The sequence below is a fragment of the Chelonoidis abingdonii genome, chromosome 8 (assembly GCF_003597395.2).
Source record: "Chelonoidis abingdonii isolate Lonesome George chromosome 8, CheloAbing_2.0, whole genome shotgun sequence".
In the NCBI taxonomy this organism is placed as follows: domain Eukaryota; kingdom Metazoa; phylum Chordata; order Testudines; family Testudinidae; genus Chelonoidis; species Chelonoidis abingdonii.
In genome coordinates, this window is record NC_133776.1 from 55,344,334 (window position 1) to 55,364,340 (window position 20,007).

Genomic DNA, 20,007 nt, shown 5'->3' on the forward strand with positions numbered 1-20,007 from the left:
GTGGTCTGCTGAGACCCCAGCAATTTTCAAGTGATCTGTGGAAAAATAAGTCAGACTACAAGAACAATTTAAGGTACCTCACCTTATTTTCATTTACTTGCTATTACTTACAGGAGGAGAATGAAGGAAAAAAGAATGAAAAATGCAGATGGGGGAGATAAAAGAATGTTCTTTTTCTTGGCTGAGTCCCAAGGAGGGGCCCCAGAAATGAAGCTGAGCACTGGGCCTGACCCCTGCACTCCCTGAGCTCTGCATGCTGTTGCCAGGACAGGGGCTGACCCCTCCCTTGCCCCAGCTCCCCACACTGCTGCCAGGGGCTGGGGCTGGCTCCTAACCCCTCCCCCCCAGCTCCATTTGGGATGGGGCTGACCCCCAAATCCTATTGCCTGACACCTCACATCGCCACCCCCGCCCCCACACACAGGTTCTTCCACGCCCTGCTAGGGGGGAGCACTGGACTTCTTTGGTAAACTGGGCGTTTGTTCATTTGCTTTTGCCAACTCATTAGTTGGCAAGAGCAAACAGGATAAATGTCCGTTTTTGTCACAAAAGTGAGGATGGCTGGGACAGAGCTTAAAAAGGGAACTGTCCCGGCCAAACGGAGACATACAGTCACTCTATCTCCAGGCAAGTGGGTCCTGAGGGAGTCTTGCCAGGGTGGCAGCAGACCCTGGCCTGAGTAATCACACCACTCTCGAGAGGCCAGAATGTTTCCCCGCCCTGGCACTGGACCGGCCCCGGACGTGCTGCCAGCGCAGCCTGGCAGATACTGTCACCTTCCAACAGGGCCGGTGAGTGTGGCCAGGGGGCAGAGTGTAAGGGAGTTGGTCTCTGGAGGTGTGTGTGGGGCAGCTGGCCAGCGGGGGAGTCTCTTGGGGGGCGATTGGGGAGATTTGTGTTGGGATGCTTGGCAGTGAGGGGTCTGAGTTGGGTGCTGTGTAGTTGTGGTGGTGGGCTGTGGAGAAGTGAATTGGACAGTAGTGATGTGGCTGTGTGTGGGTGTTCTGGGCAGGGGTGGTGATGTGCAGGCTGCTGTGCATTTGTGGTGGAGGTCGAGGGGGAGGGTCTGCTGGGCATAGCAGGTCCAGGGGATGTGGGCATAGGCAGTAGAGAGCTGTGTGGCATGGCATGAGCCTACCCCTGAGGGGAAGGGACATGCTGGCAGCACAGGGCTGGGCAGGCCAGTATGCATCTGGCAACTGCCAGTTTGTATACAGTGCCCTTGTACTGGGCTGGGTGGAGTGGGGCTGGCCCCACCATGCTATGCCCCATTCCCCCTGGCTGGCCCCTTGCTCTGGGGACCGACCTCCCCACACCATGCTCCTTTGCCCTTATGGGGACCCATAAATATGTTTGGCGGCAGGCCCACAAAAGGTTCATCCGGCCCTGACTTTCACGTGTAAAAGTCTGAGTAATTTAAAGTAACATTCTACTTTATAGAACATTAAAATAAAAGTAATGTAATCTAAATGAAAATCCAGGATTATAACTGGAATGCAGGGTATTGGTTACCTAGTGTTTGTAACTTAATTTTCATGTATTTAGGAAATGCTGAACAGTTGCTGTGATTTTTTTTTTTTTTCTGTATGGTAGTTTAAATAAATTACTAAAATAAGTGAAACTGGTGTGATTATATTGCATTATTTTGACAAACAAAATATGCAGAAATTTGGAGGTGTTTTAGTGCAGAATTCCCCCAGGAGTACGCTGTCACCTTTTAAATAAATATCATGACACTAGGATGTGCGGTGTAATGATTGTGAGGCCTGAAAAGAGTTGCTGATGCCAATTTGTAGTTCACTATTCTGTATCTGTCACACTTCTACCCTCAGACTGAGCTCCTTAGAGCACCTTATTCTCAACCTTTCCAGACTACTATACCCCTTTTAGGAGTCTGATTTGTCTTGCATACCAAGCTTGGCCATGGCTTCCTGCAGCTCCCGTTGGCTGGGAACGGCGAACTGCAGCCTCTGGGAGCTGCAAGCGGCTGTACCTGCGGATGCTCAGGTAAACACATCTCGCGGCCCGTAAGGGGCTTACCCTGAACAAGCTGCGAACCAAGTTTGGGAAACCCTGATTTAGAGGTGCGTATTGCATGAGGCAGGCATCTGCAGTATCCCTTGCATCAGAATATGGATCTTGGGTGGGAAACTGCATTTTGGTGTTCTTTAGCAAATAATTTGAATGTTACGGATTTTTTTAAAGAAAAAAACTAGGAAATTTCCTTTAAAAAAAAAAAAAGTTTATGAAGTGAATCAAACAGGAAATGCTAACCTTAAGGTTGCCTATGGAATCTTAACTCTCTCCTCTTGTGCATATGCAGTACTATGGTCTAATTGTATGCTCTAAATACTAGAGCTGAAAGAATGATGGGGTTTTTGGTTTGCTGGCAATTCCAAAAAAACCCAAAAATTTGGTTTGGGTTCAAATGATAGTATTAAAAATTTAAAATAACTTGTTGGTTCAGGTCAAATGTTTTGTTTTCCCAAAACATTTTTGATTGAGTTCTTTTAAAATGTTTTTAATTCTTTTAAATAAAATTAAAGGAAAGTTTGAAATGAAGATATGTCAAATCAAAACATTAGGTTCCGAAAACGTCAAATTGAAATGTTTGTTTTCTCTGAAATTTGTTTTTTAATTAAACAATTTTGTGAAATGGAGAACAGTTTATGAAATCTTCATTTTTGGCTAAAATTTTACATAGCTCTGCTTAATTCCACAGAGCCTTTGCCTCACTCATTAAACAGTTTTGAACTGTGCTTAAAAAATGAGATGTCCTGGGACAAATTGTTTGCATTCACAACATTGTAAATGCATTACAGTGAATTCTGAATTTATATTATCAAGCTGTCTGGAGTGGCTCATGACCATGGGTATTAACCTCAGGGCAGACTGTTAGAAACCAGGGCACAAGTCCCAAACTGGTTGTGTTCTATAATTAGATTTTACCAATGTAATATCAAGCGTGAACTCCTCAAGCACTATAATAGCCTTAACGTGGAGTCATAGACAGTCCCATTGGGCATCTGATTTGCCACCACGCAAGCCTGCATCTGAAAAATCACAATAATATTCAGGTTACTCCCAGTCCCAAAGGACCAGTCGCTTACCCTGAATCACTTGTATCTTTGATCTCTCACTAAAGACAATGCTTTTAGAATCATAGAATATCAGAATTGGAAGGGACCTCAGGAGGCCATCTAGTCCAACCCCCTGGCTCAGAGCAAGACCAGTTCCCAACTAAATCATCACAGCCAGGGCTTTGTCAAGCCTGACCTTAAAAACCACTAAAGAAGGAGATTCCACCACCTCCTTAGGTAACCCATTCCAGTGCTTCACCACCCTGCCAGAAAAAGCTTTTCCTAATATTCAACCCAAACCTCCTCCACTGCAACTTGAGACCATTACTCCTTGTTCTGTCATCTGCTACACTGAGAACAGCCTAGATCCATCCTCTGTGGAACGCCTTTCAGGTAGTTGAATGCAGCTATCAAATCCCCCCTCATTCTTCTCTTCTGCAGACTAAACAATCCCAGTTCCCTCAGCCTCTCCTCATGTGTCATGTGCTCCAGCCCCCTAATCATTTTTTGTTGCCCTCCACTGGACTCTTTCCAATTTTTCCACATCTTTCTTGTAGTGTGGGGCCCAAAACTGGACACAGTACTCCAGATGAGGCCTTGCCAATGCTGAATAGAGGGGAATGATCATATCCCTTGATCTGCTGGCAGTGCCCCTACTTATACAGCCCAAAATGCCATTAGCCTTCTTGATAACAAGGGCACACTGTTGACTCATATCCAACTTCTCATCCACTGTAACACTTAGGTCCTTTTCTGCAGAGCTGCTGCCTAGCCATTCGGTCCCTAGTCTGTCACAGTGCATGGGATTCTTCTGTCCTAAGTGTAGGACTTGGTACTTGTCCTTGTTCAACCTCATCTGATTTCTTTTGGCCTAATCCTCTAATTTGTAGCCAATTCTGTATTAAACTAACTAAAGTTTAATGTAGTTTAGGGCTAAGCAGCTTAGGGATCCCTTGCTTTTATGCTTAGAAATATTGCCCTCTCCAAATTCCAGACAGCATAGTAATACAGATCCTTCTGGTCAGGAATTTGTATTCCCTTCCCTCAGTGTTCAAGCTGTGTGGTGGGATGAGGACTCATGTATGTATCCTCTTCATGGATGCGGGGGGACCAATCAGCCAAGTATTTTGTCCACTAATATTGTAGTGGTTTGCCTGGTATCTGCAGGCCACCTTTTCTGGAGAGAAAATTACATCTTTTGTGGTAAACTAGTATTTCACACCTGCTAATGCTTTTCTCCTGACCGGGTGAGGGGGTGGGGGGCAGGGAATTATAATCTTAGCAAACATTTTTATCATTAGAGAGCAAACACTTAAAGATTACCTTGTAATGTGGGATACAGATATTTAGTAAGATGAATACAAGCAGCATCCTACACGCATTTCATAAAATCTAAACACATTCTCATAACTCTGTCTATTTAACAGTACTAACACACAGGTGACCAAGACTGGTTTCCAGCTATGCATTTGTCAGTATTCAGTGAGGACCAGGGCTTTTGGCGTGAGTTGGCGCCTGATCTGCCAGCACTGCATATGTCATTGTAAATGTGAGCAGAATTGTGCCCTTAATGCACAGGAATAAACAGTATGTGGTACATGAGATGAGAGGTCCATTCATTACTGCCTGTAGTGATTCTTGTTAGGTTGTAGAGAAAATCCCGTTTCTTTCCCCTTCCTCGACCTAGTCTAGCTCCTCTTATGAAGTAATATTTTGTAAGAAATTTGCAGTACTTCTCAACACTGGGAAAAATAATGGTATATCTCCACTATGCATCTAAAAATAGAATTTATGAATTGTGTGTGTACCACATATATAAACAGAGCTGCTAGCACAAAGAGTCAAGAATACCTCAAATAAGAGAGACTGTAGTTGTGCTTCAGTTACTAGTGGCTTTTACTTTCCTTACCTAAATTTTTTCTAAATATTCTGGTTTCTAGGTCTTGATGCAGAGCTATATTATGTGAGGAATGATCTTATTAATCACTACGCATTGTCCTTCAATCTGTTAATACCCAGTGAGACCAACAGTCTTCATTTCAGTTGGCATGCTAAATCCAAGGTAAGCATAAACAGGATTTGCATTACATACCATAATATATGAATATGTCTTGCCTAGATTTTTAACAAAAGGTCAGTGTCAATAGTTGGACCACGTTTTTGCTCTTTCCTCTGCACAAATTAGAATAGGCTAGTGCATAAAAAGATATGCGGTTGAGTTTTGTTATATTTTATTTTATTTCATTTATATAGCCAAAGGGAACCAACTAATTGTGCTCAAGAAGAAATTTAAAGACTGAGAAGAAAAGGGCATGGCTTGTTGGGTGCATAACATTTCTAAAGTGTTCAGAATATTTTTAAATAAGTGTTCTTTGGGGCATCATCTTTTTTACTTCAAAGTACATTTACAGGTTACCTGTCTATCAGTTGTGATACTGGCAGTGAATTAAACATGAAACAGGCATTTGTGAATTAAGGCCTTTGAAAACTTGGAATCTTGTGTTCTGTGGATTCCTAGAAAAGAGGTGCTTGTGGGAAGAGAGGGATCTATTTGAGTGGTATTTAGAGATCATTATTAAGTCCCAATAAGATAGAAGGGAAGTCATCTTTTATTTCATATATCCATTATAATTGGACTGTGCAGCAACACCTGTGGTAAAGTTTGTCTATGTATTTCCATTTTAAAGGATTTTGATTTACTTATTACTTCAACTTTGTGGCTAAAGTTTTCGCAGCTGAAATTGTCTAGTCTGTCTGAGGGTAAATGTTTTTGTAAAATTTGGACCACAGTCATTTTGCTGGGTTTGAGTAAATCAATACAAACATTTGACATTATACAAATAAAATCTAAAGCAGCTGTTGTCAAACTTTCAGCAACCCGAGGACCTCCTTTTTTATTTGAATTTTTTTGGGAACTCTCAATCCCCTCTGTTCAAATCCAGCCCCCACCCCCCTTCGCTTGCTCCCTCTCCCCCACCCTCACTCACTTTCACCAGGCTGGGGCAAGGGGTTGGGGTGAAGGAGGGTACGGGAGGGGATGTGGGCTCAGGGTGGGAGTATGGGTGCAGGAGAGGGTACGGGTTCTGGGAGGGAGTTTGGGTGCGGAAGGGGGTGCAGGCTCCAGCCAGCTGTCGCTTACCTCAGGCGACTCTTGAAAGCGACTGGCACATCTCTCAGGCACTGTCCCTGCAGCTCTCATTAGCTGCAGTTCCCAGCCAATGGGAGCTGCAGAGTCAGCCTCAGGGTAGGGGCAGCATGCAGAGACCCCCTCCTCGCTCCGCCCTTCTCCCAGGGGCTTCAGAGATGGGCGGGCCGCTTCTGGGAGTGATGGGGAGTCAGGGCAGGCAGGGAGCCTGCCTTAGCCCCGCTGCACTTCCAGAGGGGGACGAGTTGATCAGCGGGGCTCACGGACTCCCTACCCTTGGAGACCCCCAGGGGTCCTCAGACCCCAGTTTGAGAAATGCTGCTTTACATACTCCAAGTTATAGGATTGTGCATGCACATGAATTTTTAGTAGGTTTTTTTCTGAGCTCCTGGGACACCATGTTTAATTCCCTGCAAATGCATAGCCCAGCCCACTTCCAGTGAGAACTTTGACAAAAAGTGCTTCTTAAAAGTACTAATTGTACGGTATGTGCACAAAGTGTAATTTTCAAAGGTTCATAGATTGGACAAATCAAAACCAATTTTTGTTGGATCAGACACTCCACAATGAAGACTTCTCCCTTCTACATTTTATTTTGCATCCAGGCATTTTGCCTGTAGAGCTAGCTGTCTAATAAAAAAAACAATCATCTTTGCTTTAAAACAAAGCAGGGAAATAATTTTTACTTGTCTTATAGTCAGCTACAACTTTTGGAAGGCATGGGCCTTGATCCTACTCCTGTGTGCAAGCATTTGCAGAATCAGGGTCTTAAAATGGAAAAGAATCTTAACTGTAGTTGAACAAGTTTTTACCTGTATAGCCGCCTTATACTCAAACTTACTAGGTGAGTGGTAATGTCTTTTTCCATTTCTTAATTCCCATAGATTGAGTGTTTGCTTTTGAGCAAATGAACTTAATATACTGGAGTTAGCCTTATCTTAAGCATTTTTAAAGGATTATTTAAAAAACAACAACTCTGGCCTAAATTTTCAAACATGTAACTAGTGATTTAGAGTGCTTTTGGATGTCCAATTTGAAATACTTGAATAGAGCCTGATATTCAAAGTCCTGAACAGCATGCCCTGTGAAAATCAGGTTAGGTGATGAACTTGACTTACTTCAAATCCAAAAAAATTGATTAGTGATTTTTAATTTTATCTCTCTCATAAAAATTGCTTGAAAATAATATTAATTGTTTTATCATTGGAGTTTCTTAACCTTCTCCCACGTATTGTTACAGGTTGAATATAAACTGGGATTTCAGGTAGATAATGCTATGGCTATAGATATGCCTCAGACTAATATTTCTGTACAAGGAGAAGTCCCTCGTGCTTTATCAGGTGAGTAAACAGGCTTTCAGCTTTGAAGGCACATGCAAAGTACTACCATGAATACTGTTTTTCTGGTACTCAGTAACATTTCCTAATTTTCCCAGAAATGCATATAGTATAATTTTGTGTAATTTTAGTTGTGCATAACATATAAGATACAACAATTATGACATATCTAGATAATTCTGTATATAGAAAATCTTAACACTTGTATCTCATTTGATTTCGATGCACTGAAATATGTGATAAACAAATTCTACTTTCTGAAACATGCGAAACAAAGGAAAATCAAATAGTGAGAATTCCAAGCCCTTCTGATTGTATACAGTTTTTTTTAACTTTATTTAGCTAGTAGTTTAGCAGTTTGTTTCTATCAAACATTTTCTCAGTGATTGTTCTGCACAGGTCTAGCTGTGCATAAGTATTCAGAGTGAATGATGATGGCTCCTTGTTTGAAGGCAATTATAAGTTCAAGTACATAAGAATAAATCCCGTCTCCCCCTTTTTGGGGAAAAAGGGTACACATTTTCCTGAGAAGGGAAGCACCACATTCCAAGAATATATAGAAAATTCTTATTCTAGTTTGGCCAACAGTTGTGCAGATTTTAATCTCTAGTGTATAGATAAGTAACTTAATGATTGCCTTTTTAAAAGAAAAGTAGTAGAAATAAGTTTAACATGTTAAGGACATTGATGCATTGTAAAAAATCAAATAAAAACAACTATTTGGTGTATATTCATTCCTCTCTAGAACATGTTTTAGAAATAAAACTGCATTGTGTGGGATTTTCACAAACGCATTCATTTGCTGCTGTAGCAGCAAAGTAACAGTGACTGGGCTTAATTCTGCACTATCTTGTACCCTTTTGAGTTACTTGTACCTGTGAGCACTGGATGTAAAATGCTGCTGTTTTGCTTTTTGTATCTTTTTATCCTTTTTGTACTGGTAAGCGCTAGAGTCAAGTCTATTATTTCTGCGGTTGCGCTGATATCAGTGATGCTGGTACATAACCTAGTCATAGCAGCAAAGAGTCTTGTGGCTTCTTATAGACTAATAGACGTATTGGAGCATGAGCTTTCGTGGGTGAATACCCACTTCGTCGGATGCATGTATTCACCCACGAAAGCTCATGCTCCAATACGTCTATTAGTCTATAAGGTGCCACAGGACTCTGGTGCTTTTATAGATCCAGACTAACACGGCTGTCCCTCTGATACTTGAATCCTAGTCACGTTAATTTAAGCTAGATTCCCAGACAAATTTGCTCAGACCACTTTGGGTGCTATCAAAAAGGCCATCTTGATGGTTTTAAAATATAAGAGGAAATTAAGCACTTCTGTGCGTGTTCCAAAGATAGTGAGGACCACACTGAGCCTCTGCATGTGATTCATTAATATTTGGTAACTGCAGTGTAGAGTGCATGGCTAACAGTTGTTTACCCACAGATACTGTTGGGTTTTTGAGATCTGCATACTTCAATTTCAGTTGTTGGATTAAATGTATTTGACAACTGCTCCCTAAAATGCCATATGTGTTCCCAGAAATCACCCAGTTTGAACACCAAAATGAAATTCTAAGAAAATGCTTGAATTTAAAACAAAAAGTGCAACAAAATCCTGCATCACTGGAAGATTGTTCTAAAAAATTGTTGAAATGTATTGTAAACAAATGTCTGACTCTCGTTTTTTATTTGCAGTGTTTCGTGTTGAACTCTCCTGCTCAGGCAGACTGGACTCTGAGGTTACAATATTAATGCAGCTCAACTTAACAATAAATTCCTCAAAAAATATCACAGTCTTAAATTTCAAACGAAGGAAAATGTGCTACAAAAGTAAGACACCAAGCTTCCAAGATTCAGCAACTTTTAGTGTTAAAGGAAAGGAAAAAGGAGTGAGGGGACAGATTATGGTGATGGGTGTGGAATAAGAATCTCTCAGATGAATAAAACGTTTTCCAGGAACGTGAGAGTAGAGGGAGGGATGAGGAAGATCTCTTGCCTTACAGATAAATAAGGGAAATTTGGATGAAGTAAGATGATGAGGGAACAAATACGTGTTCTAAATTTACGCATAATTGGGAAGGCAGGGCAGTTGATGGGCTTTAATTGAATAACTGGCTTTGTGTTATGGAGATAGTGACTGCAGCTTCATAGTTATGACTGAGTTTTGCATTTAAAGCAGGGATACCGCCACTTATATCTGGAAAAAAGTCTCCCCAAAATTACAGCATTTTTAATAGAGACTTTTTTCTGAGAATTTAAAAGTAAATCTTATAAAGTAAGTTAAAATGATCTTAAAATGGGTCACTTAAACTTGGCACCTTGAGTGTCTTTTTTTTCTTCATGATCTCAGTAAAAAAAATGATGCAGACATTTCAAACTCCCCATATAGTTAAAACACTGAAACTTGGAGAACAGAGCTACATTTGAATATGTTTTTGTGAGGATTAATGCTTTCTTTTTGGTTTTTGGCCACTTTGCATAACTGAACACTTCTTTTACTTGAGTCTGCAGCCATTTTGAAAGAAGTTTTGGAGTACTGTAAAGAATGTTTTTCTTTAATCTCTTATTCTCAATAGACTGCTCTTAGCAAAGATGGTCACTACTTCGGTTCGCTTGCTCCTCATAATTCTTCAGTCTCTTGATAGCATTTGGTGGTGGTGGTGGAAGGGGTGTCTGTCAGTCACCATCTACCCTGAGGGCAGACTGACTTCACTTCCATTTGGTTCTGAATTTCCAAATGAAAGTTTTTAGAAAATGTGAGCAAAATGCAATTAAGCCGCTTCTTATACAACATAATTAGTGTAAGGAGATTGAAAGAGCTAATATTTTGCAGGAAAGTAGTTCTTACTGAAAAATGCTTTTGTGGTGAAAATTGATTTTGATTACTTAGGATAGTTTGAAAAATAGTCATTTGTGTATCAGTAGTCCTTAGATTTTGAGCATTTGTGGACAAAGGTTATATTTTTCCCACCCATTGTAGCTAAGTACTGGATTGGGAGACTCAGCTGAGACCAAACATGGCAAATTCAGTTGGGAAGGAGAATTTTTGAGAGTTGGGAGCATGGGAAAACATGGTTATAATGAAAATCTGAAATTAACCTTAATGACAGGTTTTAATTCAGTCTGGCAAGTTAGGAAAACGCTTTTATAGAACTGGACCAGATGATTCAGTGTAAAGGAATTAAAATACAAAATGTGTACTAGAACTTCACATTTTTCTCTTATTGATTTAGAATTTGAACAAGAAGTAAAAACTCCAACATCTGACAGAAACAGCAGCAAAGCTATTTGTAAGTAATATTAAGAGCACTTATTCCTCTTGGCATACCTTAACAGCAACCTTTTGAGGCATCTTCTTTGGGGGGGGAATGATGTGAAAACAGTAACTTCCATCAAGTTCAGATTTTAGAGATAGGCTTTTTACAGTTTTGTTAACTCAATTCTTTTGTCCAGTCAGCAATATATAATGGGGGTGAGAAGGTTTTCTGGGATAATCACAACTTTTGCCTGATACATGACTCCAGAGGTTTTGATAGCTCAAAACTAATCTGTTTCTGACCTTTAGATTTAGAATCTGTTGTGTGTGCCATTTATCTTGCTGAAGTAAATGTGCAGTGTGAAGTGGCTTTGGCCCTTTTTATCTTCCTAACCACGTCCCGAGTTGGAAATGCCAACCACAGCATGGTAGCACCTCTTGTGGAACCCAAAATATAAGCTGCTGTAAAAATTCTTTTGGAACTCAGTGGGAAGCTTTATTCCATTTCCTGTGGTGCTAATTCTTAATTATCCCTTGCACTTTTTTTGCCTAATATAGGTGGTGTTTAAAAATCATGGGGTGTGGGTAGGGCCCTCTTCCTGAAATAGGAGTAGGTCTTGCCTCCTTTTGGTGCACACACATGGCAGCTTCTTAACACTGTAGAGGGCAGGCATGACAGGTAGCTCAGTGGCTGCTAATTTGTGCCGGCCTCGAGGAATCAGTGCAGTTGAGGTTGATTGGTTGAAAAGGTAGGCTTAATCACCTCTAAATGCTGCTGCATTAAACAAGGAGTAGGACAGGCATCAGCGATCCCACTCATGAGGCTTGTTAAAGGCAGAGCGTGAGGTACCGTTGAGCTACAGGCTAGGGAGCCTTTAAGCTTCAGGTCAGTTCTGGGGCGTAGCATGTAACTACTGGGCACTAACCCCGTACTGCCCTCCAATATGAGGTCTTGAGTGTGATTCTCCATGCTGGATATGGCTGAATTGGATTTCTCCTTGCTTCAAAGTTCTGCCTCTTTACAACTCCCCTTCTCTAGTGCAGTTTCTACCAAAATCTGCAAGAATGAGTGAAGAGCATCAGAAGCAAGTGGCTGGTTTGACCGCAGCTCTCCCAGTTTCCTCATATGTACTTGGGTAGCGATAGCATTTTTTGTGGGGAAAGGATTGTTAGTTCCCAGTAAGTAGCCTCCCAAGACCAGTAGTTTGGAGGTCCTCTGGCCCTGTTACATTTAGCCTGGAGGAAAAGAGGGTGTCCTTGGTGAGTATATGATGGCACTGATTGGATTGTTGGTTCCTGGGCTTGTCTACACTGGCAGGTTTTGTCGATGAAACTAATGTTGACATGAAAAAATTGACAAAAGCAAAATCGCCACAATGAGTCTACATTTGCTCTCTCTGTCGACAGATCGTTCCCACATTCGGGGTGCCATTGTCAACAGTGTGAGCAATGCACTGTGGGTATGTATCCCACAGTGCCTAGTGACACCATCTTTCACTAGGTGTTGTGGGAAGGCGGAAACGGAGCACGGCGCATCCTAGGACATGCGAAGTGTCCTGTCATGCATCGCTTTGTGTCCCAGCCCTTCAGTGGTTTCTGGCTTCCTTTCGAACCATTTTTACAACTGCAGGTCTTTGTAGTGTGCGCCAGCATCTGCAGTGAGAGGATGGATCCCGCACTTCTTTCCTATGCGCTGTTAACTGTCGTGAGGACATTGCGCATGGCAGCAGAGTTATTCGCAAAGTTACTGACAGAGGATGAATCGCAGGCATGCGAGTGTGATATGGACAGCAGCAACTTATCAGTGCTCTTGGCATTCACAGAGCACCTGCATACAGTAGACGGTCGCTTTTGGGCTAGGGAAACAAGCACTGATTGGTGGGATTGCATTGTCATGCAGGTGTGGGATGAAGACCAGTGGGTACAGAACTTTAGGATGTATAAAGCAGCCTTCCTGAAGCTATGTGCTGAGGTGGCCCCCGACTTGCGGTGCAAAGACACCAGAATGAGAGTTGCTCTTTCAGTAGAGAAGTGTGTTGCAATCGCTGTCTGGAAGCTGGCGAATCCACACTGCTGCCGGTCAGTTGCAAATCAATTTGGAGTGGAGAAGTCCGCTGTTGGGTCTGTATTACTCCAAGCGTGTAGGGCAATAAATCTCATCCTGCTGCGGAGGACCGTGACTCTGGGAAATGTGAATGAAATAGTGGATGATTGTCCCAACTGTGGCGGGACGATTGATGGCACACACATTCCAATTTTAGCGCCAGACAGTCTTGCCTCAGAATACATAAATAGGAAGAGATACTTCTCCATAGTGTTGCAGGTGCTTGTGGCTCACCGGGGGCATTTCATGGACATCAATGCAGGCTGGTCTGGAAAGGTGCATGACACACGTATCTTCAGGAACAATGGCCTATATAGAAAGCTGCAGGCGGAGAGTTTCTTTCCAGACCACAGGATCACAGTGGGGGATGTGGAAATGCCCATAGTAATCCTGGAAGATCCAGCTTACTCCTTCTAGCCTTGGCTCATGAAATCTTACACAGGGCACCTGGATAGCAGCATGGAGCATTTTAACAGGCTGAGCAGGTGCCGCATGGTAGTTCAATGTGCCTTTGGCCGTTTGAAAGCTTGCTGGAGGTGATTAAATGGCGGGCTAGACCTTACCGAGGATGATAATCCCATGGTCATAGCCGTGTGCTGCACTTTGCATAATCTGTGTGAATCTTAAGGTGAAATGTTTGCTCAGGTGTGGAGCACTGAGGCAGAGCACTTGGCAGCACAGTTTGAACTAGGGCTGTCAGAAGAGCCCAGAGTTTAATATCAGAGTCTGCTTTGGAGTTGCTTCCCTGGTGCATCCATGAATGATTTTGGGGCCCAAGATCCATGCAACAAAATGCTTTAGAAGCTTAGCTACACCGGGCAATGTCCAGCTCGCATAAAACACTACCTGCCTCCCACTTTTTGATTCCCTACACAAGCCACAGCAACTTACCCAGCATCTCATCTGCTTCCTGGTCCCATAGAGCACTTGTGGAGTGGAGAAAAGTTCCTGGCTGGCTGCTCCACCAGGCGACCCCGCTGGTCGCTCCACATACTCTTCTAGCTCCACTTCTTCATCCAGAATTTGAGCCTCCAGGTTACCCCATCTTTCTGCTGCCTCCTAAGTATCCACGGGGCTATCAGCGATGGAGATGGGGTCATGACCAAGGATAGCATTCAGCTCCTTTATAGAAGTGTCAGGTCTTACGCGCACCACTGGAGCGATGGTTTGCCTCCCCCATGTTTTATGGTACGCCTGCCTCAGTTCCTTTATCTTCGCTCTGCCTGCTGCGTGTCTCAATCATAGCCCTTTATACACAAGCCTCGAGAAATTTGCCCATGTGTCCCAATTCCTACGGGTCAGTTGCAGCTGCAACTGAACAGATTCCTCTCCCCATATAGTGATCAGATTCAACAGCTCAGCGGTAGTCCAAGTGGAAGTGTGTTTGGTGCGATAGCCAGCCATGCTCAGGAAACGAGATTTAAAATTCCCAGGGCTAGCAAGTGGGAGGGGCGAATTGGCTGCAGGGCAGCAGAGTTCAAACCGCTGACCAGAGCGGCAGCATGGGAATTGTGGAAAACTTTCTGGAGGCCAAATAAAATCAGGGGGTGGGGGGAGAAGGCGTTGTGTCTACACTGGTGGTTTGTCGACAATAAAGGGAGGGGAAAAGACAAAAGTCTCTCGCAGGGGTGGAAGTTTTGTCCCCAAAACTGGCCGTTTTTTCCGACAAAAGTCCTATTACTGTGTGTACGCTATCGCTGTTTTGTCCCCAGAAGGCAGTTTTTGGTGACAAAATTTGTCAGTGTAGACAAGCCCCTTGGCTTAAGGCAGTAGGATTCTGGGAGATTTTTCTTGTTAGAATGTTGTGATCTTTTCTGGAGTCTGCTTACTCTCCTGTACTGACCCTACTGGGAAAACAATCTTTAAATCTTTGCTTAATGGAAAGCTAAACATTGAGAGACATCAGGGCTGCCTTTCTTTGCTCCAGTTATTTTAGACTGATGTAAAACAAGTACTAGTATTAGACTGAATTAGAAACGCCAACATACTCCTTGTACAATCATATATGAACTCACTTAAAATTGATAAATGTAATTTCTCTCTCTCGGCGAAAAGTACATTTCAGTGACATGTTTTACCCTTCCATTTCAGTTGATCCTGTAAATGCCGCTCCCACCACTTCTACCCGTGTATTTTATATCAGTGTAGGGGTTTGCTGTGCTGTTATATTCCTGGTGGCAATAATATTAGCTGTCTTGCATCTCCATAGTATGAAAAGAATAGAGTTGGATGACAGGTAAAGTATACAATCTTCTTTTCATATACAATTGTTTGACATTTGTGAAGGTGTCTATGTGTTATGTAAAAAGAGACACCGAGAATCACTTTTAAAAACTGAGAAACTAATTGTCACTGTTTGCCTGTCATATTTTCCTTCCTTTTCCTGTACTTAGACAGTATTGTCTTCTGACCTCTGATCTGTGCAGCAGCAACAGTCCATAGCACAGGATAAGTAAAAAGGCAATAACCTGGAATGCTGGCAGTTTGGGTGCCCTCCAGTCAATCAAAATCCAGTGGCAACTCCTCTCTGGCTTGTGTTTTTTGCAAAAGCTGATCATGCTTTGGCACTTCTCTTCAGACTTGTTTAATTTGAAGCTGTCCGTTTTTTTTTCAAATGGTCAAAACAGAAATGCTGGGCCCAGCTATGTAAAGTGGCAACCTACTTCAACAGCAATGGTAGTGCACCCATTTGTTGGAGGGCTAGTCAGAATCTGGGAATCTCTTGGGTATGAAATGTGGTATAGGAGATTGGTAAAGAAAAGGACCATACACTGCAACCACTATCTTGAAACAGCCAGTAATTGAGATAGGAGGGTCTTTTAATACTTATGATTATATTCAGATCCTTTTCTCTGTCCTGCCTTCAAGCCTTATTGGAATACTTAAACTTCTTTGTGGCCAGGAAGTTTCTTATCTCATAAGAACCCCGTATGACTCTTTTCTTCTTAACAGGTGGAAAAGGATAAGGAAGGGAATGTGCCTCAAAGTGAACTCTTTAAGATGGTTTTGCACCTACTAATTCACTTTCAGGCTGAAACTGTGTGGCGGTTAAACGTAAAGCCCTGTCAGGGGCAGCAATTGCAGGCATGGTTCAAAATCCCAGATCCTTTTGTGCAATACAGTTGACTAGGGGCAATGGGATAGGAGCTTTGGGGAGCCAAAAATTCAGAGCTACTCAGGCTAACACGGCTGAAGAAAGAGGCTTTATTATGTCTGAGTACACTGAAAATAATTAATTTTTTCCTACTTTTGAGAGAACTTGGATGCTCAAAAATTGTCTTCATTGTAGTCAGTTACTTGGTGCGTCATTGGTATTATACTAGGGCCTTGGGACGCCAGCTGAGATCACAGACCCTTTGTGCTATGTTCTGTACAAACCGCAAGTTCCTTTGTAGAAGATCTTACAATTTAAATAAGATAAGCACGGACTTGGGAAGGGTTATAACAGTGAACAATGTGGTAGTCTGTAAAAGTCCACTTTCTCTTTAGTTGTTTTTTAAAGTCTTGGTAGGGGGTTAGCTAACCTAAGTAAGGAGGGAATAGAGGGCTGGTGAGCTGAGCAAACAGCAGTGGGAAAAGAGACCCTCAAATCACTTGTGATCTAACCTGAGTATGATCTCTGTGATAATAGCTATCGTAGTAAACTAACTTTTGAAAGCCTGTTTGGCAGTCTTATAAGAGTCCCAAAGGCTTACAGTACAGACCAGTTTACGCACGGATGTCGGGAGTCAAGCTGTCACAACCACTGTGGGTTAAGAGGGCCAGGCTGAAATATCTTAAGGTATCTATATATACACATGTATAATTATCTAGGATTACATATGTATTCACAATGTCCCAAATACTGCAGGCCTATGTGTTAATGTTGCTTTGCAAGAATATAAATTCAAATGTGTAATCTTATAAAAAAAAATTACTACTACTGCTACACAGGGGTGCAAGTAACTCAGGACACTTACCGGTACGGGGCAGGGGCAGCTCTGGCCCCTGGGAGAGGTGGGGCCTTGGGTGGAAGGGGCAGGGTTAAGGGGTCTGCGTCACCCAGCCAGGCTGCCTGGTCCGCACTGTCCGGGGTTCCTGTGGCGATTTAAAGGGTCCAGGCCCTTTTAAATAGTCGATCCCTTTCAAATAGCCATTGGCAGCCGAGGTGGGGCAAAAGGGGCAGGGACCTTAAAGCGCTGCAGGGTCCTTTGCTGCGGCAGCGCTTAAACATTGTTGCGCCCCACTCCTGTCGGCAGCCCAGCACCGCCGCGGCAAAGGACCATTCTTATAGTGCAGCTGTGGCAGCATTTTAATGTCCCTGCTCTTTTTGCCTCCCCTGTCAGCGGCCCTGCTGGTAGGGTCCCTGCTGGCAGGGCCGCCGATGGCGGGGGGCCGGGGGAGAGAGGGGAGGGACAGCAATGTTAAAGCGCTTCTGCAGCAGTGTTTTAAGGACAGTCCTTTGCCGCGGCAGCACTTTGAGGATCCTTAAAGCGCTGCCGCAGCGTGGCTGCCCCCCCTGGTTGGCAGTAAAGACGTACAACACGTTTCCGTTCCGCACTTCCTGTCAATTTCTATGTCAGTGAGTACATAGCAAGTTCCTGTACCGCATGTTAACGAGACTTGCATATTAAATAGGTAGCACTGGGAGGCATGGCGCTATCGCATGTTAAGCGGATTTGTGTGTAAATGGGTCTGTACTGTATATACTGGCATTTTTCATGCATGTGTGCTTTCCACTTTGTGTGTGTGCCAGTGCACTGAAGCCACAGAACTTTTTTCCACAGAGGTAACTTGTGGGGGAAGCACATGCAACCTCCGCCCATGATATAAAGGAGCGAAGCTGCCCCAACCCTCAGTTCCTTCTTACTGCCTGTGATCGGTAGTCAAAGCATGTATGTGCTAGTCACGCTTTCCCTTAACTTTCTCTAAGAAAATAATTTCCATTATGTACATAGTAGTTTATACTGATGGCTAGTGATACTTGTTTTAGTAATCTGTTTAATTTCTTACATTCTCTGGGCTTTAAATTCAGTAGCAGGGCATGTCTAGGTCTGTGGGAGTGAAGTGCTGTTACTGCTGTTAAAAACCCATACCAGTCAGTGACCCTTATTCTAGTTTAAAGTGTTTAGGACAGGGTCGTGTATGACATAAGTCCCCTATGTGTATGGGTTTTAAGACCAGGACTAAAGTTGAGTGGAGTTTGACTTCGACATATCTTAATGGATGCAGCTTTGCCCCTTCCAGTAAGAACCCAGCTGCTCAGTACATAGCGATTTGGTCTCAGCTCCATCTTGGCATGCACTGCGAGACTTGGCAGTTCCCCTTGTCACAGGGAAGGCGTTCTCCTTCCCTGATACCACATATACACCAGAATGAGTTGGATGCTTTCAGTTCCTCTAGCTAGAAGACGTTCTCTTCCACTTTGAGAGCTAAGGCCCCCATGGAGACTCATAAGAAGTAGTTTGGTACCAAGGTTAGAGCTCAGCCTAGTCCAATTAGGTATTCCTTGATACCACATTCATCATCTATATCTGTTGACTCTGGCATTACTTCTAGTGCCATCAAGACAGATTCCATTGCCGGTCCCTTCTACATCGACTTCATTTGTGGTACACCCCAAGCTCTTGGAACTGACAATACCTGAGGTTTATGCAGCGGTCAGGGACCGTCTTTGCCCCAACCCTGCGTTCCATGACCCTAGTGACAGATGCTTAACCTCTCCATTGGGGAGCTCATTTAGGGGACTTCCAGGCTCAGAGTCTCTTGTCTGATCAGGATCTCTCCATTGATATCAATATTTGGAAGCTTTGAGCTATCTGTCTGGCTTCTCAAGTGTTCTTTCCCCACATCAGAGGTTGTTTGGTGCAGGTGCTCAGACAACACAGCTGCGATATCCTATCTAAATAAGCAGGGAAGTGCCACCTCAAAGACACCTTTGCCAAGAGGCAATGAACCTCTGGTCTTTCTGCATCAGGAAGGAGATTATGTTCAAAGCATCTCACCTTCCCAGGTCTTAAAACTGTCTAGTAATCTCAGCAGATTGTTAACAGAGATCATGAATAGTTCCTCAGACCCAAAATAGCAAAGTCTATTTTTCAAATTTGGGGAATGCCAGAAATAGATCTGTTCACCGCCTGGCAGAACAAGAAGTGTCACCGTTTCTGTTTGAGGGCAGGTCACAGCCTGTAGTCTGTGTCAGGTTTCTTCCTACTATCCTGGAAGGGGAAATTTCTATACATTCTCCACCCCCCACATCCTAATGGCTCCAAGAGTTTTGAGCAAGCTCAGACAGGATCATGCCCATTCAATTTTGATAGCGCCAGCCTGGCCCTATCAGATTGAAAGGCTCAACAGATCCAAGAATCAGTTTGGTATCCTAGAACCTTCCCTCAAGTTTTGGTCATAGTTTTGCAGGACTCTGCATCCTGGCCCTTTTGGCATATGCTGGTATCTTAGATGCCTAGTGGTTAACACTCCTGGAAGCAGTCTATTCACTTGAAGTTCAAAATGTTCTTTTAAATAGCAGGAAACCTTTCACCAGAATACATACCTCAAGAAACGGAAGAGATTTTCAGTGTGGTCCCAGCAGAAAGATCTCTCTCCTTCATGTGCTCCCATTCACTTAACTGGATTATCTGCTTCACCTAAAAGAAAGGACCGTCTGTCAGTTCTGAGAGTTCATCTGGCAGCTATCTCTGTATTCCATCCTCCTATAGAAGGAAACATCTCTTTGCCCCCCAGTGCTCTGAGTGTTAGTGGCTTGAATATAAAGATATTTATTTTAATAAAAATGGACCTCAGATTTTTTACCAAAGTGGTATTGGATTTTAATCTCAATGTATACGCATCAATCTTTTTTCTGAACCCTCACTCTCAAAGATAAGGAAAATCTTCAGACTGTGTATGTTGGTAGGACGCTAGCCTTTTATCTGAACAGGATTAAAGAGTTTAGAATGTCTCCAGTTGTTTATCTCCTCTGAAAAGAAGAAAGGGCAACCTGTCACTTTGCAGAAGATTTCTTCTTGGATCTCCTCCTGTATGTTTGTGCTATATTACTAATATTCCACTGCTTCAAAGAGTTGAGCACACTCTACAAGAGCACAACAC

At 43.1% G+C, this 20,007-nt stretch overlaps 1 protein-coding gene across 2 annotated transcripts in view; it reads left to right on the forward strand.

Annotated features, from left to right (window-relative positions):
* Positions 1–20,007, forward strand: part of RYK (receptor like tyrosine kinase) — a 147,039-nt gene that overhangs the window by 33,660 nt on the left and 93,372 nt on the right. For both annotated transcript variants that reach the window (XM_075068621.1, XM_032769798.2), the window contains exons 2-6: positions 5,021–5,142; positions 7,466–7,565; positions 9,254–9,388; positions 10,792–10,848; positions 15,010–15,154. In XM_075068621.1, the coding sequence (XP_074924722.1) occupies positions 5,021–5,142; positions 7,466–7,565; positions 9,254–9,388; positions 10,792–10,848; positions 15,010–15,154 (559 nt within the window). The remainder of the gene's footprint in view (positions 1–5,020; positions 5,143–7,465; positions 7,566–9,253; positions 9,389–10,791; positions 10,849–15,009; positions 15,155–20,007) is intronic.